At 33.7% G+C, this 24,954-nt stretch overlaps 2 protein-coding genes across 6 annotated transcripts in view; both read left to right on the forward strand.

Moving 5' to 3' along the window:
- Positions 1–24,954, forward strand: part of LOC145263845 (uncharacterized) — a 624,663-nt gene that overhangs the window by 529,223 nt on the left and 70,486 nt on the right. Inside the window, exon 1 of one of the 5 annotated variants that reach the window (XM_080120922.1) lies at positions 23,335–23,343. The exons of 3 other annotated variants lie outside the window; for them this stretch is intronic. The gene's annotated coding sequence lies outside the window, so the exon portion shown is untranslated. Of the gene's footprint in view, positions 1–23,334; positions 23,344–24,321; positions 24,332–24,954 lie in introns of those variants that run through there. One more of the 5 variants, XM_080120921.1, reaches the window with a different exon arrangement.
- The window catches only part of LOC145263844 (uncharacterized), a 37,344-nt gene that overhangs the window by 161 nt on the left and 12,229 nt on the right, over positions 1–24,954 (forward strand). The window contains exons 2-6 of the mRNA XM_080120918.1: positions 5,320–5,422; positions 7,162–7,308; positions 14,111–14,199; positions 17,978–18,082; positions 23,810–23,861. Of these exons, the coding sequence (XP_079977044.1) occupies positions 5,347–5,422; positions 7,162–7,308; positions 14,111–14,199; positions 17,978–18,082; positions 23,810–23,861 (469 nt within the window). The 5' untranslated portion in view covers positions 5,320–5,346. The remainder of the gene's footprint in view (positions 1–5,319; positions 5,423–7,161; positions 7,309–14,110; positions 14,200–17,977; positions 18,083–23,809; positions 23,862–24,954) is intronic.

Here is a 24,954-nt window from a genome sequence, read left to right on the forward strand (position 1 = left end):
ATTATTGTTTTTTTAAAGTTTACTATTTTTTATTTGTAAAATTAAAAAAAAACAACTCATTTTAAACTTTAATTTAATTTCAACCTCTTCAAGCTCTTATAAATACAAAATCTTTAATTAAATTATTTCTGATTAAAATTTAAAATAATTAAACGAATTGTTTGGAAATACGAATATTTCAATGAAATATTTCGTCTGATAAATAATAATTGTTTTAAATTTTATTGAGAAATTCACATTTTAAATTCTTTAATTTTTATTGTAAACTTTTCCATCATTTTTTGTTTTTAAATCAAACATTTTTAATGTAATATAGAAAAATCATAAAACATATTTAAAATTCATTTACATTAGTTAATATAATTTTTCTGAATTTTTTTTTTGTCGTTGAGAAAACAGGAAAAATGGTCTATTCTTATTTCAATCATGTGTGAAATGTATTTCAGCATTTATTTCCAAAGAACATTTTTATTTAATTTTTTAGTAAATTAAAAAAAAAAAAAAAGGGCACCTAGAAGGCGAATCTTTGTATTTTAGTTTCAAGAACCTCTGACAGATGTCGCTTGTCAGAGATGGATAACTTTCTTTTATAAAAGTTAGTGCAAACTAAAATTAGGGTTTCTATTATACACATAGATTCGAAAAAGTTGCCAAAAAACAAATATATAACAAATAAATGTTATCAAAGGCAAGATAAGGGTAATCACGAAGAAAGAGAGAGAGCTTGTTTCCTCCGTTTAACTATAGGTGGCGTTACTGTCTGTCCACACAGTTACGGAAGCACAAAATGTATATAATGGCACCCTTGAAATAAAAATAAATGTTTTTGTTATATTTTTAATTTTAAACATTTTTTTTTTTGTAAACATATTTAAGTTTTATTTTTTTTCAAACATATTTACATTTTTATTTTTGTAAACATATTTAAGTTTTATTTTTCCAAACATTTACGTTTTGTTGCTTGTTTATTTTCAAACATTTACGATTTTTTTTTGTTTTTACGTTTTTTTTTTTTTGCAAGCATAAACTAAATGTTTTTTCTATATTTTTCTTTTAAACATATTTATGGATACAACCGTTTTTCCGCGAGTATTTTTTTACGCTCTTATAATAATAAAAAAAAAAAAATTAAAAAAATCAACGTTTTTTTCTTTTATCTTTTTTTACGGCCCCCCCCCTTTTTTCTTATTTTTCTGCACTTATTTTACATTTTCCGCGAGTATATATATATATATATATATATATATATATATATATATATATATATGCGCGTGATCAAAGAAAGACCCCACACACACAAAAAAACAAACAAACAAAAAAAAAACGTAAATATGTTTGAAAAAATAAAACTTAAATATGTTTGCAAAAAAACATGTTTAAAATTAAAATATAACAAAAACATTTATTTTTATTTCAAGGGTGCCATTATATAAATTTTGTGCTTCCGTAACTGTGTGGACAGACAGTACCGCCACCTATAGTTAAACGGAGGAAACAAGCTCTCTCTTTCTTCATGATTACCAAGATAAGTTACTTTTCTACCTATCTGGATACTTTTTAGTGTTTTTATTTAATGTAACATGTTTATTCAGCTCGAAAAACATACAGTGTTTACCGATTGGAAAATTTAAAATGGCGCCCAACTCTCTCTTGAACACGGTAAGCTTGGGAAACTGAGTTAAAAATAAAAAATACTGTACAAAATACTGTTAGAAACTCGCTCAATATGGTACAGTGACATATGGGCTGACATAATATTCGGTAAGTTTCTAACAGTATTTTGTATAGTTTCTTATTTTTAACTCAGTTTCCCAAACTTACCGTGTTCAAGAGAGAGTTGGGCGCCATTTTAAATTTTCCAATCGGTAAACACTGTATGTTTTTCGAGCTGAATAAACATGTTACATTAAATAAAAACACTAAAAAAAAGTATCCAGTTAAGTAGAAAAATAACTTATTTTGCTTTTGATAACATTTGTTTGTTATATTTGTTTTTTGACAACTTTTTCGTTTTTGTACAGTAAAACAAACCCCTAAAGTGTTTATTTTACATAAGACTTAAAGACAACCACAATGTAGTTGCTTGGGAAGCACACTTATGGTATCTTGTCCACAGATTAAATGTTCATGGTAGTTCCAATTGGTTTTTGTGTACAGAGAGAGAGAGAAAATTGTTTGCGTTTTTTTGTGGATAGATCGGTTCTGGCTGTGAATTTTTTACTGGGGTGGGGCGGGGCACTGGGGCAGTGATTGAAGCTCAATCAAACACCTGCCATGAACATAAGGACAAAATCAAGAGCGACCAGTAACGTCTCAGTGCTTATTGAGAGTCGGCAGATCGATTTAAAGAAAAAAGTGGTTTTAAGCAAAATGCAACAGTAATGTCAAAAATAGTAATATATCCAAAAATCACAAAAAATCATTGAGTAGAAAATTATTTATAGCTAAAAGTGTACAGTTTGTTACACCATACTGTGAATGCCGTAGATTCCTGTGGGGAAAGTTAAAATTCTCATTGACAGCAGTTTTTGGTCTCTCAACTTATATTATAGATGAGAACAGGTGCTATGCTCCCATCTCTTTCTGATTAGTTGAAGTCTGAGATAGACAACCAATCAAGATTGAGATTTTATAGAAAATTGGGGAAATTGCATTTTCCGTAGATGTGAACACCTTGAAAATTGCGAATGCAGAGGACATAGTTGTATCTCCCTTTTCACCACTTTAATTGTGGACCGATTTTTTTAAGAACATAGTGATGTACTTTTTCTTTTTACTAAAAGCACAATAATAGTTGTTCTACTTAATGAATTTTCGTAATTTTTGGATATATTACTATTTTCGACCTGACTATTAAGTAAGTATTGTTTTATTTTTGCTTAAAAACCACGTATTTAAAAAAATTGATATGTTGACTCTAACAAACACCAACATCTCTTCTGTGTTAAAGAAGTTGAAGATACGGGAAGAGATGATTTGCCTTTAAAATGCGGAAGGCCAAAAAAATATTCCAGTACTCCATCTTAGAGCGAATTTGGTTCTTATACAGGTAGAGGATTGTGTCAGAAGTTAGGTATTTTCTGGAGAGTGGTAGAATTTGCTGATATTTTTTATTTATATTTCCCAATATCTTTTCTATTTCTTGATATCTTCAACTTATATTTCGTCTGAGCTCCAATCTATGCCCCCCCCCTTTCACAAAAAAAAAAACACTTGACTAGCTACAACCACTATCAACAATTTCTCCCACTCTCTGTCTGTGCCTAAATCTAAATGCAGGTTCCATGAACAAAGCTTCTTTCCTATAAGGGCCTTCCTGTGGAACACTGTTCCGCTGGTCTGCTTCCCAATCGACTACAATATCGTAGTTTCAAGTCCAATGTAAACAAGTTCTTATTGAACCATCCCCTTAAATAATCAAATTCTACCCAACTTACACCATTAATGATTACTACACTACCACCTTGCATTCATTAACCGTTATCCTTGAGTGGCTTTCAGGCCTTGATAAATGGTTAGTCCCTTGTAAAAAAAAGTGTCAACTTTTTATATTTTTTAATATCTACTTAAAAAAATTTCTCCCTTGCTTTCAAATCGATACAAAATTCAAATACTTGTCTTTTATTTATTACTAGCGGAGGGTACCCGGCGTTGCCCGGGTGTTTCAAGGTGTGTGTGCTCGGACGAGGGTGGGGGGTGTTAATCTAAACATAAGAATAAGCGAAGTAAATATTTTTAAATATTAAGATGTTAAAACTTAAAAAAATCGAAAAAACACCCCCACATAAGGCAAACGAATGATATTAAATGTAAAAATCAGAAAAACAAAAAAAGAAAACGTGAAAAAGAAAACAGAAAAACGAACGTTAAAACTTCTTTAAAAAATCTTAAAAATAAAAACAAAAAAAACACGTGAAAAATGGTTTAAATAAACCCTGTTTCAATATTAAAATTTAAAAAATCGAAAAAAAAAAAGAAATCTCACACCACGATTCGAACCCAAAACCTTTAGATAATGAGGCCGCACTGTAAGCAACTGAGCTAAGACGATGTTGACGAAATTGTGTTGGTTTTTCAAATATTTAAACTAAATCATGTTCCGACGTCGTATGACGCATGCGTAGAAGCGAACTTGTCATGAGAGGATGGTTTTTGCTGACCCCTTCCTGTAGAAAACTGATGATTTTAGGGTGAAGAAATTAATGTTTTGGCCAATTTTTCGATATTTGTCGGGCGAAGGTTGGAATTTTAAAATGATACCGATCTCGTGAAAATCCGTGACCCATGTCGAAAGTTTTTGCAAGACATACAAACACACATACATACATACAAACATACATACACACATTTTCGCTTTTATATATATAGATGAGCATGGATACCCGGCGTTGCCCAGGTCCACATGTAGTTCTGTTTGGACACACCTGCTATGCTAAGGATATTGAGCAGTTTTTTATTATTATACGTGAACTCGATCATGGGCAACGTCAATAACGACTTCCTTAAAAACAGATAAAAACATGAAAATGTAATTGCCCCCAAAAAGAAGTATGTGATAACCTCTCCATCAGATATTTTGGCAGAAGGGGTACGAAGAGAAAAAGCTATTCTCCAGATGTTGCGCACTTTTCGTTGCCCATGCACTGGACCCCCCACCCCCACCCCAAAAAAATAAATCAAAATAGCAAGGAGTGCCCGTGCGACTGCAAAAAAAAAAAAAAAAAAAAAAATGAGCCACGTGTCCAGGCTAGACCATGAAATGTGAAAGAGGCGAAGAATGCAAAAGCGTTTGTCCGTAAGCTTATGGACAAAAGCTTTTGCCCGCATGGCCACGAATGCTTATGACATCATGACGTGCCAAAATAAACTTTTAAAACATGATTTTAGTTTGATATGCGTGCGCGACTTGCAAAAAAAGTGACGCAAAAAACCCCCATTCCCCACCCCCCTCCCCGCGCATTCCAGAAAGTGGTCCAGTTGATCACCACAGAATTAATTTTTTTTCTAATTTTTACATATTATGCAATCCGGGACATTGCCCTTTCAGATGGTACCGGTTTTGACCTGGTCGGATGCAGATGACAAATATTTTTAGTAGACACACACACACACACACACACACACAACTCTCCTTTATATAATAGAAGTAGATATTTTGTAATTTTCGTCTTTCCGTAAAAGTTAATCAAAACAATGATCAGAAATTTATAAAAGGTAATTGTGTTTATCGTCTTATAATGAACATTGTGTAAATCGTCGAAGATTATGTATCTCCCCTCCTTTGTGTTAAGAACTGTGCATTGCTTTATTTGCTTTTAGAATCCAAGAAACAGAAGCGTTCTAAAGATGGATTATCTCAAAGTCAATTCCAACTTTGATTTCCATGCTGTATACAACATGTTATACACAGACATTCAAACAGGTAGGATTTATTTCTACAACTGTCATTTTGAAAATTGTTTGGACTTTTTGGCCTTTGCTATTGTATTCTGTGCTTTGAATCTTTTTGGTCTTTAAGTAATCTCAAGTGCTTCAAATCTCGTTGCATTTCGATAACAAGCAAATTGCTACTTTTACCTGAAAGTATCCTATTTCTCTACAGCAACAATTCACTCATGCATGGAGTATTTTTGCCACATCTGGGCCGGTGCATCTACCAGTAGTTTCTCCCTTTTTAGACGGGGTCCAAAAAGAATCTCAAATCTGATAGGTTCCATGCCGTCAGTCAAGCTTCAACCTCTGTCCCATCACTATGCCTATTTTACAAGTACTTTAATGGAACGTGCGCTGATGAACTGTTAACACTTTTGTCCCCTTGACATACATACTCCCGACTAACCTGACAAGCAGCAAAATTTCTCCACTCCACTGTTGAGATCCCTAGATGATGAAAAGTTTTTACTCTAATAGTTTCTCCTTCCCTCGAACTGCTAGACTTTGAAATTCCCTCCCTGTTTCCTGCTTTTCCGACTGTACTAACATGCAGAAATTTAAATGTAAAGTTACAGATATCTTGCTGTTCAAATCCCCACATAGCTCTGTGTAGTTAATAGTCCCTCACATCCAAGTTGCAATACACCTTGTTTGGAGTAAAAAAAAGTTTAAAAAAAACAAAAAAAACAAATGTAGAAATTGTTTTTTAATTTACTTATATATATATTTTTTCCTAGTCACATGGTAGCTTGTTACAAGTTAGGTGGGCGAACTTTTTTTTTTTTTACATATATTAAGCACATTTATATATACAAACCCATATATACATTTTCAAAAATTTATCCCAAACATTTCAAAACGTTCCGGCTGCACTCATAATTAATATTATTTATTTGAGGCTTCTTTGTTTTAATGTACAATGCTTATAGTATTCTTAGCCTACATTACATTTCTCTCACTCTGCAATACTCTTGTATTTTCTACCATAATTCTTCAAAATTCCGAACGGTGGCAGCCATGTCCCTTCAAATGTTGTGATATTAAGCTAGAGTCAGAGAGGTGGAGAGTCAATATTCGCGACAATATGTTAGTTGTTGAACCAATGTAGCTACTAATATTGGAGATACACTCTCCTATTGGGCAGTTAAATTTGTAAACTACATTGGTCCTTTCCAACAGGTCATTTGTTTGCGAAATGTTTTTCATTACAAAGCTTGTTGTTTGTATTTTTTTATAATATATAATAAATTTTATTTTTTTATTATTATTGGGAGCCACATATCTATTTGTTTGTTTGTATACATAAATGTGTTTAATATATGTAAAAAAAAAAAAAGAAAAAAAGTCCACCCACCTAACTTGTAACAAGCTACCACGTGACTAGGAAAAAATGTATATATAAGTAAATTAAAAAACAATTTCTACATTTATTTCTACAATATGCCTGAGGATGATAGAAGTACTTCTGTTGAAAGTGCTCACGATTATGGATCCAACATATACAATTTCGAGAAGAACACAAAAAGGACTATTTGGAGATTGGAGAAGATAAAAAGGAAAATTGTAAAACAGAATAATTCTGTGCTATTCAATAATATTTGTATATATATATATATATATACAGTTTCTTTTATCAGATTTTTCTTTTCCTCTTCAAACAATCAGAAATATTTTTGTAATTGAATTGTTAACAAAAAATATTACATGTATTTCTTTTCTATTTTTCAGCCTTACTCAACATACATTCCTACAACAAGCAGTTCTATTCCAACAACCTGCAAAATACAATCAATTATATCCGTTCAATTCCTGCTTTCCTTTGGCTTTGGTGTGCGATTCCTTTTACTCTCTACATTCTACTGAAAATTTTCTCCAGTAAGTTTTATTAATTTCACTTCCTTATACAGGGGAGTGCTTATGTCCAACTTCTTGATTGTATGCCCTCAAAGACTCGAGTATAAGTCCTAGTACTGAAAAATATTATGAGAAAGGGAGATAATTTGAAGATGATTGAATGCCTCTCCCTATCCAAGTTGGATGCACAAGGGAGTGGGGGGATGCTAACCCCATCCTCACCCTACTCTCTCTACACGTTTACTCTTTTTATAATAGCAAGATATTACTTGATTTTGAAACCGATTGATAAGTGTGAAAGATGAAAGGGAACGAGGTAAAAGAAAAAGGCTGCAACCAAGATGGAGTACCGTTGTCACTTCTGGGAAGAAGCTGTTAAAAGACCCTTTCCTGCTTTAACAGGGTACAGAACCAGTTTCAAAATCTAGTAGACAAGGATCTTTTCACCTCCCTACTTTTTTTGCTCACAGAAGAGACGTTGCTCGACTGAATTTATATCTATGGTCCCACACCTGTAAAACATTTGTAACAAATACTTGTCTAGTTACAACAACTGATAACAATTTCCCTAACTCTGTCTGAGCCTAAAACTAAACAAAAAATTCCATGAGCAAAGTTTCTTCTTAGAACTACCGGTCTGTAGAACACAATACTGTAAGCTACTTCTCAGTTAATTACAACATGGTTGATTTCAAGTTTAACGTAAACAAGTTCTTGTTAAGCCATCTTTTTAAATAATTAAAACCTACCCAACTTCCACCAGTACTGATCATAACAGTGTTGTCTCACTGGCCATCTGACACTCATTAACCCTTATCCTCCAGTAGCCTTTGGGCCTTGATAAGTGGTGATTTTCTCAAACAAAAAAAGGTGAAATATGATAACAAATATATCTTACAATATTGGAGAGAGAGGCATACACGATCTTAAACATCATATGAGCTTATTTTATGTTACTTTACTTAAGATGTTACCTGAAAAAAAATGTAGAGTCACCTTTAACAGTACGCACTCATCTTGAGGTTTATGGCAAACAACAGTTAATTTGGTTTTCTTATAACGATTGGATTTCATGTTTTTAGTAGAAGTATAAAGTTAATCGGAATTGTGAGATTTGTTCATATTGCGTCCATGTTTTACAAGTATTTTAATGGAATGTGCTCTGACGAACTTGAAGCACTTATATCCCCTCAATGTAAATACCCCTGACTAATCCGATAAACAATAAAATCCCACCCCTACACAGTAGAGATCCTTAAATGTCAGAAAATCTTTTAATCCTATAGTTTCTTCCTCTAAACTGCTAAATTTTGGAATCCCCTCCCCTCTCCAGGTCCCTACTTCCCTGACTACAAAAGTTCAAGTGTAATGTAAATGGATATCTTGCTGCTCAACTCCCTACATAGTATCCCTGTGGTTTTGATCCAAATAGTAGGCCTTTACGTCCCAGTGGCACTGTGCCTTGTTTGGAGTGAATTAAAAGTAAACAAAAAAAAGTAATCAGTTTGAAATATATTTTTCTTTTAATGTCGGAATATCATGGCCCTTCACCTCAAGGTCTCCATATTTTCTTATCCAAGAATTGCTCCTCTCAACATCACCAAACCAACATAACTGACTGATTGTCAGAAATTCATCAAACTTTGGTATATTCAGCTTTGTTAACAAGTTATCAGAGCTGATATGCTGAGTCTAATCTAACTCAACATTGCACATGTGATCATTGTTCTCTCGTTACATTGAAGATAGGCACATGAGGATGGAGTGAAGACCCAGAACTCACCTCCATACAGCATCATAAGTAGCTACTTTGTACCTTTCGCTTGATTGTGAATAGGATAGGACTGACAAGTTTGTTGAACTTGGTCTCTGCTGATTTTACCTTAATGGTTGACCTAAACTCATGTAAAATGTAGAAAAAATTTTGGAAAATCTCGTATCCAATTTTTGAAATAGTCTTTATTTGGCCTTATAACTTTTTGTTAATACAAGAAATGATATCTTGAAAAATAAAAAGGTTAAAGTCAACTAATGTACTTCCTAACTTCTGACGTAGCGCTACCAGAAGCAGTGATAAGACAAATCAGTTTCTTTGCTTTTTTTTTTCTCTTATGCCTATATCTCCTCTGTGCATGTACTCTTTTTTTATTACGTTTTTCTAATCTTTTTTTATTTAATAATCATTAGAAAGAATTTTTGGTCTTATTTTAATTAAGAATTATTGAAATTATTTTTATTTATTAATTTATTTATTGCAAACTATTATCTTCATCTTTCTTAGTTGTTGTTTCACCTAACTATTCCTCTGGCCTTCGTCAGGTGGTAGTGGATAAAGAGGTTGAATCTCTATGGTTCCAGGTGAGAATTGTTTGAAGATAACAGTTTCAATCCTACTCAAAGCCGGCCAGAAGCTTACTTGGCCAAAACGTGGTGAGACGACAACAACTATGGATGGCAGTAATTGCTGAGAATGCAGTTAGGAGATTCGGAGTTCCTATCCCGTCGTGGTTACCACCTAATGGAAGCCAGAGGAATAGTTGGCTGAAACATCATTAAACAACAACTAAGAAAGATGAGAATAATAGTCTGCAATAAATAAATTAATAAATAATCCTCATCTCAATAATGAATTCCAATGAAGTAATAGATAGTTTTATTTATTTTAAAGAATTATTGAAACACTTTTTGTGCTAATAATAAATACTTTTCAAAATATTTTTAAAACTATTTTGGGAATATTATATATTGGATATGGTTTTTTATGACATTTGAAATTTTGTTATTTTGATTCCAATAGTTTTATTTTTATACTTTCATAGATATATTCATTTTATAAATTCAGATAAACTTTTATTTTTAAAATTAAAAATACTTTTTAGTTTTATAATTTCATAAACATATATTTCTTATAAAATTTCAAATAAAATAAAATCTTTTATTTTTTAAATTTTGTTATTAAAAATATAAATAAAGACTAAATGTGTCATTTAGATATGCAGGGTGAAACAATGAATTTGTCGCCCTAAAGAAACCAACACTACAGCTTTATTTTAAAACTTTTATTGAAAAAAAATCAATTGAAGTAACTTGATTATGTAGTAGAGCTGACATCTATTCAATGTAGCTGCCTTCAGCCTCAATCACCACCTTCATACAGATCTGGAACTGAGAGCATGCCTTTTTCATAAGCACCGGCGCAAGCTCAGCGAATACTCAGCAGATGGTGTCGATCAGGCTGGCTTTGGTGTTGTGAGAGGTCATGTTGGTGATGTTCTTGATGTATGACCAAACAAAGTAGTCCAGCGGGTTCAGGTCAGAGGAGGAGGGGGAGCCAGTGAGAGAAGGGTACAAGATCATAGCACTCCTTCTGAAGCCAAGCCTGTGGGCCAGTGCCGAGTCCTGCTGCCACACTCAGGCACTGGCCCACAAGTCCAAAGAGACCCAGGCTTGGCTTCAGCGGCCACCTGGTTGCACCAGGGGATCACCACACTCTTCAGCACATCCAGGTACACTTTGGTGTTGAATTTCAAGCCGACTTCGAAGATGTGAGGTGGCATGATGTGGCCTTCACTTGAAAGCACACCAAAGATCATAACTGTGGCAGGATACTTTGTTTTCATCATATTAGGCATATCGCTGTTATTCGTGGCAATCCAGCGATGGTTCTGGCTGTTGCGCACCTGGTTCTGGCAGAAGTTCTTTTCGTCTGAAAAGAACCAGAGCATGTTTGACTTCTTGAGATGCTTCAATTTGTTGAGCAACCTGATGAATTTGATTAGCCTGAGGCTCTTTGTTTTCTCAGTCAAAATCTGGCTTGTATGGTGCCTGTAGGACCTACACTTCAAGTCCTCTTTCACACATGCATTCACAGTTGTGTGTGAGACGCCTAAATCTCTGACATTCTGTTGAATAGGTTACTGAGGAGTTTCATCAATGATTTCTTGGACCTTTATGAACTCCTTGGTCTGGGACTTTCTGGCAGTAGCCTCGGCCTTGGACTTCTGCTCCACCACCTCCAAAGGGTTGTTTGATGCATTGAGCTATACCCTCAAGCATTAAACCATCTGGATTTGAATTTTGAAGGTACTGGCAATCATTATGTTGTCATAACTTGGATTGATAGAGAGCAGGAGTTGTACAGCAGCACATCTCCAATCTTGCTCATTGAAGATTGTGTCGCTTTCAGACATGATAGAAGGCTCTTGGGATTCCCGAATAGGGCTCCACAGCCACACTCGAAAATGTCCAGAGACAATCTGCTAAAACACCAAGGTGCATGTCATTATCTCCTGAGATAGAAGATTGCCTACTATATATATATATATATATATATATATATATATTGGAAGAACAACATATGTATCACTTGATACTTTTCACAAAGAAAGAGGTTAAATGTTTGGAGCATAAATGATATTTCTTTGAGCCTTTAAGTGGGGTTTAATAATTGTGTAATGGTAGAAATTTAGTAACTATTTAAATACAAAGACAATTTTACAATATCATTCTAATATAAAGTACAAATTTCTTGCAAGAACATACTTTTGTAAACCTGCGTTTTCCTACAATGCATTTTGAAGAACTACTGACATATTCTTCTCCACTATTTTGCTTCTGTTTTGCTGTTTCTCTTTCCCACTAGTCAACATTTCTAGTTCTCTTTCTTCCAGTCATATTTGAATGGGTTTACAAAATTAAATTTTTTAGATGTTTGACTTTAATGAACAACAATGGTGTTAGTACCTGTTGATTTGCAAGTCTGGAAAAATCAAAACAAATAGAACATAATTAGATAGAAAATTTAAAGAAAATCTATGGTCTTAAGTATCCACATTTCAACAGACACATATCAAATATTCAAACATTTATTTTTACATAAGTATTTTGAATTTAGCAATGATTTTTTGTGATTAGATTCTCTTTGATATTTTATGCGTTTTGCTACAAAGATCTAAACATTTCAACTTTTGGTGCTTGCATCATTCTTCCACAGATTGCACAATATATAGTGCCAAGCTCTGTGTATATTTTACAAACACAATAATAACCACTTTCTGACAATTCAAATTTGATTTATTTATAAAAAAGGCAACAATATTTAAGTTCATCAAATTTTAATTTAATTCTTTTTTGCATTGCCTTTTTTTTAGTTGTTTATAAAATTATGAGTAAGTTGCTGGAATCAATATTAAATAGAGAAATAGTCAACCACCTCAGCAGGAATAACCTTCTTAGTGACACACAATATGGTTTCCGCTCTGCAAGATCTACCGCAGATGTGCTGACGGTTATATCCCACAGGATTAGTGAATCTCTTGACAAAGGCTTCCTTTCTAGGGCAATTGCTCTTGACATATCAAAGGCCTTCGACAAGGTATGGCATAAGGGTCTACTTCACAAGATTTCCAGCTACGGTATAACTGGAAATGTTTTCTCAATCATTAAATCATTTCTCTCCGATAGGCTCATAAGAGTAGTGGTAGATGGACAAAAATCGGAGGCCTGCAATATAAATGCTGGAGTCCCTCAGGGGTCAATCCTGGGCCCAACTCTCTTCCTGATCTACATCAATGACCTCCCTAAACACATACTTAAATCATTCGTTGACATCTATGCCGATGACACGACCATCTACGGCAACACATCAAAGGCTGTAAATGACAAAGTTCTCTCTGATTCTCTCTCCTCTGATCTCGAGCGCGTGGTTCAGTGGGGGAAGATGTGGCTAGTTACCTTTAATGCATCCAAAACCAAACTCCTATCCTTACATCATCAACGCTCTGATCCCCATCTGGCATCAATTGTGATGGATGGCTCTCGTCTGAGTGAGGCCCCGTGTTTTGACAAGCTTCTGGGTTTGACCTTTACTCCTGATCTGAAATGGAACACGTACATCAAGTCTGTTGCCAAGGTCGCTGGAAAGATGGTGGGATCCTTCTACCGCTCCAGAAGATATCTCACTACTGATGCAATTCTCTATCTATATAAAAGCCAAGTACGTCCAAGGATGGAATACTGTTGCCATATCTGGGCAGGAGCTGCCAAAAACAGCCTATCATGCCTTGACAGAGTACAAAATAGACTTCGTGGCTTAGTGGGGGATGCCCTTTTCTCTACCCTGCAACCCCTCTCCCACAGAAGAGACGTTGCGAGCCTATCCTTGTTTTATCGTTATTTTCATGGCAGGTACTCGTCTGAACTCCAATCCCTGGTCCCCCCTCGCCAATCTTTCACGAAAAACACCCGTCTAGCTGAATCCACTGTGAAAAATTTCCCCCACTCTATATCTGTGCCTAAATCAAAACGCGGATTCCATGAACAAAGCTTCTTTCTTAGAACTGCACGCCTGTGGAACTCTGTTCCGTCTGCCTGCTTCCCTCCGGACTACAACTTGGATGTCTTCAAGTCTAATGTTAACAAATTCCTAATGAACCGCCCCCTTAAGTAAACACTTCATCAAATCTTCACACTAACGTAATGTACTTGCAATAACCCTTATCCCTGAGTGGCTTCCGGGCCTTGATAAGTGGTGATCACTGTGTAAAAAAAAAAAAAAAAAAAGTTCCATTTTTATATTTTTTGTTGTTTATAAAAAGCGCCTTTTTTATATTTTTTGTTGTTTATAAAAAGCGCCTTTTTTATATTTTTTTTGTTGTTTATAAAAGTTCTTTTTTATATTTTTTTGTTGTTTATAAAAAGTTCCTTTTTTATATTTGTTGTTTATAAAAAGTTCCTGTTTTATATTTGCTGTTTATAAAAAATTCCTGTTTGTTAATATTTTTTGTTGTTTATAAAAAGTTTTTTTATTTTTATATTTTACCAGAAGTTAAAAACAGTGCCTTTCCTGAATTTTTCTCACCAAAGTCCTCTAATAAGAATCCTTATAACTTGAATATATTTGACTTGGCAAAGGTAAGACTTCTCTCAAACTGATGCTTTCTTTTTTAATTTATCACATACATTGGCGTTTCTAGCTCTTCGAAAAGTCTGGGAGGAGGAGGAGGAGGAGGCAGAGAAGGTTTTCGATCAAAGTTTATTTTTATGCTTATTTATGTAGTATGCTAGCTTAATTAATGATTTAAAAAGAATTATGAGTCGGGTTAGGGTGGTGAATTAGGAGAAAAAGGACTGAAACAAGGGAATTAATTAGTGTTGGAATGAGTGATTGGAATTGGAAAAATCAGAACTTTTGGGAGTATCAGAATCAGTATCAAAAAGATTTGTGCTTATTTTCCGATGCCAAAAATGATTATTTTAATTGTCTTTTTATTTGATTTTGCTTAAAGCAAAAGCTCCCACTGCTTATAATAATGTTAAAATAATCAATATTTATTAATTTTAAACTACCAGTAAAACTAAAATCAGAATGTATTTTTTATGCTTGAGAAAACATGTATTTTTATGGTAATTGTGAAAAATAATAACTTTATAGTTAAATATTTAGAGATTTATAAAGAATCGGAATCGGTAATTTAGTGTGGAATCAGTAATTGTATCGTAATCTGGAATAATATTGGAATTATCCCTTCACTAGAATGAATGTTTGGAAAATCAATAGCATAACTTTGGGATTATGTTCTATATATGTAAAGCAGTTTCTTTGTGTGGATGTTGCATTTTTAATAGTACTTCATTATTAGACTAATTTCCTTTGTGGTCCATTTGTTCATCTGCATGGTCTTTGCTTTATGCCAGTAATATTTACTTGTCTGTTTGCTGTATTCTGTTCTCTGAAATAAGACAGACTAACATTTGAAGGATGGCAACCTAATCGACCACGTTGGCTATCAAAGGAATCACTGCCAATCATGATGCTTTGATCTTTCTTCTGAGCCCCATGGTTTTTTATATTTGATATAATTTTTTGATGGTTTTGTTGGTGTATATGGCACTACTAGGCTCAGACTTATTTTATCTGTGTTCCTGCCACATTGTTAATCTATCCCATATTTAGAAATAACACACATTATACATGTTAGATGTTTACATTAAAGATGCTGGAAATTATCAATGAAGATATAGGTTTTAATACTGTGAAAATTGTAAGAGTTGTCTCTCTTGGACTGTGTGAAGGGTTAGTTCCCTTGTTTTATGCCTTGATGACAGTTGTTTCAGTGATACAAGCTTTTTGAGAAATTTAGAGTTACTTCCCTTTGTCTGTATATAAATGAGTGAGTTTAACTGTTTTCTCTCTCTGTCTAGAAATGTAAATAAAGGCAGACATCTCTTTGTGTCTGTGTGTTAAACATAAAAACATGTTTATGAGTTAATTTTCTTTTTTATTGATGTCAGTGTGAATCTTATTTAAAACAACAAGGTATGTTTTATTTGATTTTTAACTTCAATAATCAACCATCAAAAGAATGTTGATCAATATGTGATTCAGCGGTCTATAATTTGAAAAACAAATATTTCAAATATTTGAAGTTCCAATCAATTTTGATACACCCTGTATATTTTTGTTTTTAATTAAAACAAAAATATAGAGTATATCAAATATTTACAATATTTATATTATTCATTGTTGTATCAGTTTGAAAAATTTTGCACAAGATATTTTCATGTATACACCCTTTTCTTGGTTAACCTTTTATGGCCTGAATTATGATGTAGATGATTAAAAACTATTTTTTGTTAATTTTAGTTAGTTTAAGGCGTAATTATACTATGATTGTCTTCAAACTGGAAAAATTATGAAGTTCAATAGTTAAACTACCACTGAGAATTTTTGCATTTCATAAACTTAACTTTACTATTATCTGTAGTGCTAGAAAAAAGTGTGTTTACGACAACAAACAAAATCCTCCACTCTCTGAGACAGAGGGCAGCATACTGAATGTAAGCAAAGGACAGTTGTGATTTGGAGGTATCTGGCATCTACCCAGATATTGAACTAATAAATACAAGGCGTATTTAAATCAACTCCCACTTTATTTATGCCATTATATTCATTTATTTACGGTTAAATGAATTAGTTCAATCGGGTTTGGGCTGATTTTTTTTTTTTTTTTTAACTTTCACACAAATGTACTTTATGTGTCTGGGGATGTTTTTAGATAGATTTTTATATTGAAATGCCTCCGATAAGTATAAAAAATTAATAATTGAAAAACTCTGGTTAAAAAAAGAACAGTCCGATTTTGGACAAAGTTAACACCCTTATAAAGCCTAACATCACAAGTGCATTTGAGAAGTTTTATCACCACATAACAGACAGGCCATGTGAAAGGCATGTGAAGCTTCCTCCCAGTGCACCACAGTGGATCCCCAACTAGAGCAGGCTATCAATCGAACTGATTGAAAAATCGACAATTTTATTAATTACAATGACAAAAAAAGTATGGTGTGGAGCATTGGTTGGTCCTCATTCAATCCTGGGCAACGTTGGGTCTCCCTGTTTGTATAAAGAATATTATATGAATAAAGCCAGAGGATAATTTGGCTGAAACATCATGAAACAACAACTATGAAGATGAAGATAACAGTTTGCAAATAAATAAATAAATATACAAATTACTCATCTCAAAGGATTCCAATAGTAACATATAATAATATACTGTACCATCCTGTTGTAAAGAGCAATCTCACTTTGCATTTCATAATTGTGACAGCCGCTTAATGTTATTTAAAAAGGAACAGACTCCAGTAATTAGACAAGCTTAAAAATGATATTTGGAAAAGGAAAGAATCGAACCCAGTAAGCAGAAGTTAAAAGATAATAGAGATATTCAATTTAGGAATGCAGCGATTGTTCATTCTTTTAGAAATAATTGGATATTAAATATGTCAGTTAAAAGAATGGACAATACAAAGTTGAAAATAATGATTAACAAAATAGGTTGGATTTTGAAATAAAAAGGTTATCAATGAAACAATTCATTTAGGAATTTCTTTGTTACCAAAACGTGACTAGGTGCATGGTAATTTGAACTCGTGAAGGACCACGCCTCTGATGTCATAAAGGGGAATTCCAATATATTGAGATGGGTTCACGTCAGTCTGACAGACAGTTAGAGAGCGACTCAGAAAGTCAAGTTAGTCAGACTGAGAGCTTACGCCTCTTGGAGGCGAAGGGGGAAAGATGAGACCATGTAATTGTAAGAGCTTGAGTTCCTGATTCATCAATCAGTCAGCTGGTGGAATAAAGATTTTCGTATATTTGTAAACCTTGTCTTCGTCGTCGTCGTCATTACAACTGAAAGGTAAATATGTTTTTGTCTATCATCTGTAAATAAACTTTGTGCAACACCTTCAAGTGTTAACTGTCTGTCCCCTCCACCATCATCATAAAGAAGTATCTCTCCTCTGATGTAAAAGAATTGTATAAATGTCTCTCCCAGCTCCATATTAATAATATGCACAAATAGAATTATCGCCACCGTCAGCACCGTTTACGCCGTTATACAAATGACTACGCCGTCGTTGTGTAACAGTGTCGCATAAATGTCTCGTCCTCCGATATATACGTCCCTGTATTACTCTCTGATATGTTGTCTCAATATGTACCCTGCTACACAACCTATGCACCATTGTCAAGCATTTTATAACAAGTTGCAAAAGTGTTTTTTTCTCTCTAATTAACTTTCATTTAGATAAAATCATCTTATGTGTTCATTTTGAATTTAATTATTATAACCAAAACGTTAGCAAATGCTTCAATGAAGTTACATTAATAATATTGTTTTATTAGACTTCTTATCGGCCAGAACATACAGATGCTGCTATTGAACTAATTGAGAAACTACACTATGATGTCAATACTATGTTGCCCTCAAATGGTCTGACTATCTTTCTGGTAAGTATTACATTAAATAGTGAAAATTAATTTTTAATTCAGAAACTATTGGATGTACACCACTATATATATATATATATATATATATATATATATATATTATTTTATTCAATTCAGGTAATCAAAGTTACCATAAGTCGCTACAATAAATTTACTGTTTCAGTCTTAAAAGACATTTCATTTTTTATTCAGGTTTCCATTTTCATTAAATGATTGGCCTCGAATAAGATCATAGGTTTCTTGTCGCCTGACAATGTCTTTTAAGATTGAAACAATAAATTTATTGTTGCGACTTATGGTAATTTTGTTTACCTAAATCAAATAAAATAATATCTTGCTCCTTTTTAATTGAGCACTATCAGCAACCTCGTTGAAATTCAATGGTTTTTACTTTTGAGTTTTTTAATCTAGAATATATATATATACACACACACACACACACACATATATATATATATATATATATATATATATATATATATATATTTCATAATATAGCGCTTTATCAGGAACAGACATGCATTTTATGCTTATTTCCAAAAATGTTCCAGCTTTATCAACTACATACAAAAACAAATAATGTTATGCCCATACAAACATAAATAGCAATGAAAATATAAACATCAAAGGCTAGTGCATTTATTGAAATAGTTTTACTGTAAAGTTTATGCATCATTTAACCAATGACTTTGGCTTATGGATGATTATGTATACAGCGCGTAATAAGTTATTATAGACTATACAAAAAAAAATTCCAAAATTGTGAACGTATCGGACTGTTAGTGAGTGATCGAGAATACTTATAGGGTGATCTGATTCTTGTTATATTTTATTTTTTTATACTTTTTTTTTGCACTAAGGAGTGCACTTACTGGTATAAAAATAATTTAAAAAAACTTATGTAGAGAGTACTACTATATATGAAAATATCAGTAATCGGCTGAAACAATTGTATGCATGTATAGTTAATAACACTGAAACCTTTATAAAATGAACATAAAATTGAGTGTCTGGTGAAGCTGTATATTTTATATATATATATGTATATTATTTACTATAATAATTATTAAATACCTACACACACTAGTGTTTCATCCTTTCGGGAATCATCAGTGCAAGGTGTCACAATTAACACCAGTCGAAAGACTCGAACCTTGGCAACAGAAGTCATCTCTGGCTTTATTAGCAAGGACTCAAACTATTCGGCTACCATCATCGTCAAGAGATACAGTTGAAATTTAAACATTAATTCTTATTAAATGCTTTTTAACGTCAGTCAGAGTGATCTAATCATTATATGACGATCTGTGCGTATGAGCTAAGTTGACTGACTTTATTTCAACTGAAAGTGCTTAACGATAAGAAACAAGTTTCTTAAAAGAGCTGGCATTATTATTTAGTATAATAATTATTAAGTACCTACAGACACTAGTGTTTCATCCTTTTGGGAATTATCAGTGCAGGGTGTCATGATTAATGCCAGTCAAGAGACTTGAACCCCAACAACAGAAGTCATATATGGCTTCATTAGCAAGGATCCGAACTATTTGGCTACCGTCAACCGCGAGAGATACAGTTGAAATTTAAACTTTAATTCTTAAATGCTTTTTAATGTCAGTCAGAGTGATCTAATCATTATATGACGATCTGTGCGTATGAGCTAAGTTGACCGACTTTATTACAACTGAAAGTGCTAAACGATAAGAAACAAGTTTCTTAAAAGGACTGGTATTATTATTTAGTATAATAATTATTAAATACCTACAGACACTAGTGTTTCATCCTCTCTCTCTCTCTCTCTCTCTCTCTCTATATATATATATATATATATATATATATATATATATATATATAATATATATATATATATATATATATATATATATATATATATACATGTATATTGGACTCTCTTGTCGATTTTAACGTATGAGGGTCCAACAACTTATTTAAATTCATTTAACTTGTCTTTGTACCTCAGTAATGGTCGGCCCACATTCTTTTTCCCTCCGTCCAACTGACTCTATATTAAGATTTTTGGTGTCCTGTCATCAGCCATTCTCAGGACATCACCATTCCTCCGCAGTTGACACTGAATAAGGAATGACTCAATTCCAGAAATATTGCACTTTGTGAAAAGGTCAGTGTTAAATACTTTGTGTCAAAGAGTAATGCCACAGATTGGATGCAGACAGCTTTTATGAAATACATCCAATTGGTGATTATAATCCTTGTCTGGAGTCCAAGACCCAGAGCCATACATGAGTAGAGAAATAACAACAGTTTGGTGTACCATGATTTTTGTGCCCAGTCGAATACCTATAAGTGTGTGTATTTAAATATTAACTACAATCATAATGCTTGAAATTAATTTAAAAAATTAATTAAAATATTAATGCTTAAATTTGATTAATATAAATAATAAATGGGCTTATATGTTTACATAGAATAGTGAAATAGGTAACTGCTTAATTACAATAACTAACAAGATTCGAATAATACATTATGATTGAGAAAACATGGAAATATATCAAAATGAATAATGTTACGGCCGTACAAACAACGGAAATATAAACATCAAAGATCATTGAAATAGTTGTACTGTGAAGCATATACATCATTTATGCCAATGACTCTGGATAATTGATGATTATGTATGCAGTGCATATTAAGTGATGATAGACTATATAAAAAAACTTCCAAAATTATGAACATATTGGACATTTGGTGATATATTTTTTCTTTCTTTGGTTTTCTTTTTCTTTCTTTGGTTTTCATACATAAAGTAAATTTCACAGTGCATAAAAGATTATTTACTACTGGAAATATTCATAATGGTACCCCATTTCCAAAAGAGGGGATATATAACATATTTATAAATAAATATAAATATATTTGGAATTTGCTGTTATTTCAGATCATTTGAAACCATAGCAGCAAGTTTTAGTCTCCCCTCCATCAGGGCCAGAGGTTTTGGGAATATATATATATATATATATATATATATATATAAACGATTTTCCCACTTAAAATTTGGGAATTTTAAGTAGAATGACTGCTAGTATAAATGTGGTATTATGGTAGCTGAGAACTCTAGCTAAGATTAGCTTAGTTAACAAAAATACAATGACAAGGATGACCATAAATCCATCTCCCCATCTTTTGATTGGCCTTGCGTCTAATTTTGTTTTTTCAAGATTTTTATTTGTCAAAATAGAATATATAAATTAAATTATCTTATTAACAAAACAAAGGGAGGTAATCAGAAATCAATCGAGAAAAGCATATAAGGGGAGGTAACCCAACCCATTTTGCAGTGTAAAAAAAAGGTAAATTTTAAGTAGCTTTAACATATAGTATTCTTATTACCTCCCAATAAAAGAAAGAATTCTTAATTTAAGATCTGAAATTTTAAACTTCAGATTCCTAATACTTTCTAATAAAACAGAGATAAAACATTATCTCCTTAAAATAATAGATGTATGTATACATGTGTGTCTGTGTGCGTGTAAATATTTAGTTGATATATTCTTAAACTGTTGATTACATAATACGGAAATTAACAGGAAATAGTAATCATATGCCAAAGATGGTTTATAATGAGTAAAATCTTTGTTTGGATGGATGAATAACGTGTACAGATGTCCATTTCAACTTGCCAACATATTTGTATTAGTTTGCACATGTGTGAAACTAATCATACTTACAAAACTGTTTAAACGTTGTCTTAAGGAGAATAGCTTCCCATCACCCTGGAAAATCTCATCAGTATGCCCTGTATTTAAGAATTCAGGTGATCGTTCATCCTCCTCCCAATACAGGCCAATAAGTCTCCTGTGAGTCATGAGTAAATTGCTGGAATCTGTGTTAAATAGAGAAGTAATCAACCATCTCAGCAAAAATAACCTTCTTAGTGACACACAATATGGTTTCCATTTTGCTAGATCTACAGCAGATGTGCTTACAGTTATATCTCATAGGATTAGCAAATCTCTCGACAGAGGCAACCTTTTTAGGGCAATTACTCTTGACATGTCGAGGGCCTTTGATAGGGTGTGGCATGGAGGTTTATTTCACAAGATCTCCAGCTATGGTATAGCTGGAAATGTCTTCTCAATTGTTGGGTTGTTTCTCTCTGATAGGTTCATGGGAGTAGTAGTTGATGGGCAAAAATCAGAAGCTCACAGTATTCATGCTGGAGTCCCTCCGGGGTCCATCTTGGGCCCAACTCTTTTCCTGATCTACATTAATGATCTTCCAAATCACATCCTTACATCATTCGTAGACATTTTTGCTGACGACACTACCATCTATGGTAGTACATCTAAGACAGTAAACGATCAAGTTCTCTCCGATTCTCTCTCCTCTGATCTTGATCACATTGTACAATGGGGAAAGGAGTGGCTGGTTACTTTTAATGCGTCTGAAGCCAGGCTTCTATCTTTACATCATCAACGTTCTGATCCCCCATCTGGCATCAATTAAAATGAATGGCTCTCATCTTGGGGAGGCCTCAAGTTTTGACAGGCTTCTGGGCTTGATCTTTACTCCTGATCTTAAATGGAATACATACATTAAATCTGTTGCCAAGGCTGCTGGAAAAATGGTCGGCTCCTTCTATCGATCCAGTAGATATCTCACTGCTGATGCAATTCTCTATCTATATAAGAGCCAGATACGTCCAAGGATGGTATACTGTTGCCCCATATGGGCAGGAGCTGCTAGAAAAGACTTGTCCTGCCTTGATAGAGTTCAAAATAGACTTTGTGGCCTGGTGGGAGATGTCCTTTTCTCTTCGCTGCAACCTCTATCTCACAGAAGAGATGTTGCGAGTTTGTCTCTGCTTTATCGTTATTTTCATGGAAAGTGTTCGACTGAGCTTCAATCTATGCCCCCCCCTTGCCAAACTTTCACAAGAAACACTCGTCTAGCTGAAAACACTATTAATAATTCCCCCCACTCTTTATCTGTGCCTAAACCTAAACATAGATTCCATGAACAAAGCTTCTTTCTTAGAACTGCACGCCTGTGGAATTGTCTTCCGTTTTCCTGCTTTCCAGCCGTCTATAATATGGTTGTCTTCAAGTCCAACGTGAACAAGTTTCTGATGAGCCGTTCCACTTAAGTTAACAAATTTACCGAACTTCCATTACTATCGATTACTATATCGTCCTTTTTACCACTATACACTCTTTTACCCTTATCCTTGAGTGACCTATCGGCCTTGATAAATGGTGATGCCTATGTAAAAAAAAAAAAAGAAAAAAAAGTACATTGAGCAGCTCTAAGAAATTGACTTTCAAAATAATTTATCTCGGGCTGTCTCTTTATTTATCCCTCTTTCTCTCAAGCCTATTTTATCATTTCCTCTCATGTTTTCCTTGCTCTCCCCTTAATAACTGACCCTGCTACCGCAACTGTTCTACAATTACTAACTCAAGAACTCTAATGAATTCTTCTAATCTGACCATACCAACCCTCCTGCTCAGCACACATCTCCCTATACTGTCCAGATTTAATCTACATCTAAACTACATACATCTGACTGTTTTTAAGACTCACATTACACATCATTCTCTTATCATTTCTTACCATGCAACGCATGTCCTCAACCCTTACTGGCCTGGTTTCACTTTCATACATCCTCACACTGCATATCCATGCCTTATAGACCCTTGTAATTGTTGTTATTGTTTTCTCAATGCTTGTCATATTTTGTTTTGACAGTGTGCCTGCCTTGGAGGAACAAAGTCCCTAATTCAGTATATGCTTCTCAAAGGTAAATAACTTTATCTCCATCATAGTCACCAACGTCCATCTCTCTTGCCAAGATCCACATTAATTTGCCTGGATCTTGCTGTATCTTTTTGTCGCAGCCTCTTGGTGAATTTCATTGTATGAACACAATCAGAATGCTTGCTATCATCCTTTTCCTACTAGCCACTAATTCCACATCTTCATTACAATTCTCCAGTCCATAAACAAAGTTTCTTTCTTAGAACTGCACACCTGTGGAAATCTCTTTGGTTTGCCTGCTTTCTAGCTGACTACAAAATATGGCCATCTTCAAGTCCAACGTAAACAAGTTCTTGATGAGCCGACCCCTTTAAGTAATCCAATTTACTAAATTTTCACTACTAATGATTACTACGATATTGTCCAACTGACTACTGTACACTTATTTATCTTTATCCTCGAGTGGCCTCTGGACCTTGATAAGTAGTGACTCCTTTGTTAAAAAAAAAAAAGAAAAAATAAAGACATCTCACGACCTTTAAGTTATTCAAAGAGCATTGAGTTACAGCTAATATTTCAGAATCCTTAATCTGGTGCAAATTTAAAAAAAAAAATTTTTTTTTTTTTTACATTTTCACCCCAAACAAGGCACATTGCCACTTGGATGTAGGGGGCTATTATCAGGGACATAAACTTCAGGGGTACTATGTGGGGAGTTGGGCACAAGATGTCAGTTCACGTTACACCTGAACTTCTGCATGTCAGTACAGGAACCTGGAAGGGAATTCCAAAGTCTAGCAGTTCTGGGGAAGAAATTACTGGAGTAGAAGGCTCTCTTACATCTAGGGATCTCTACTGTGAAGGAGTGGGATTTAGCTGCTTGTCGGGTTTGTCGGGGGTATTGAGGTCGAGGGGGTATAAGTGCTTGCAGTTCATCGGAGCATTCACCATTAAAGTACTTGTAGAACAGGCAGAGAGATACTACATTTCTTCGATGGGACAGCGGCTGAAGCTTAGATGCCAGTTCAGGACCTATCAGGTTGGCGACTCTCTTTTGAATCTTATCTAGGAACGAGATGCACCAGCCCAAATATGACAACAATACTCCATATATGGGCGAATGGTGGCCTTAGAAA

Source organism: Euprymna scolopes, chromosome 39, assembly GCF_053919585.1.
Source record: "Euprymna scolopes isolate OS-2025 chromosome 39, ASM5391958v1, whole genome shotgun sequence".
In the NCBI taxonomy this organism is placed as follows: domain Eukaryota; kingdom Metazoa; phylum Mollusca; class Cephalopoda; order Sepiida; family Sepiolidae; genus Euprymna; species Euprymna scolopes.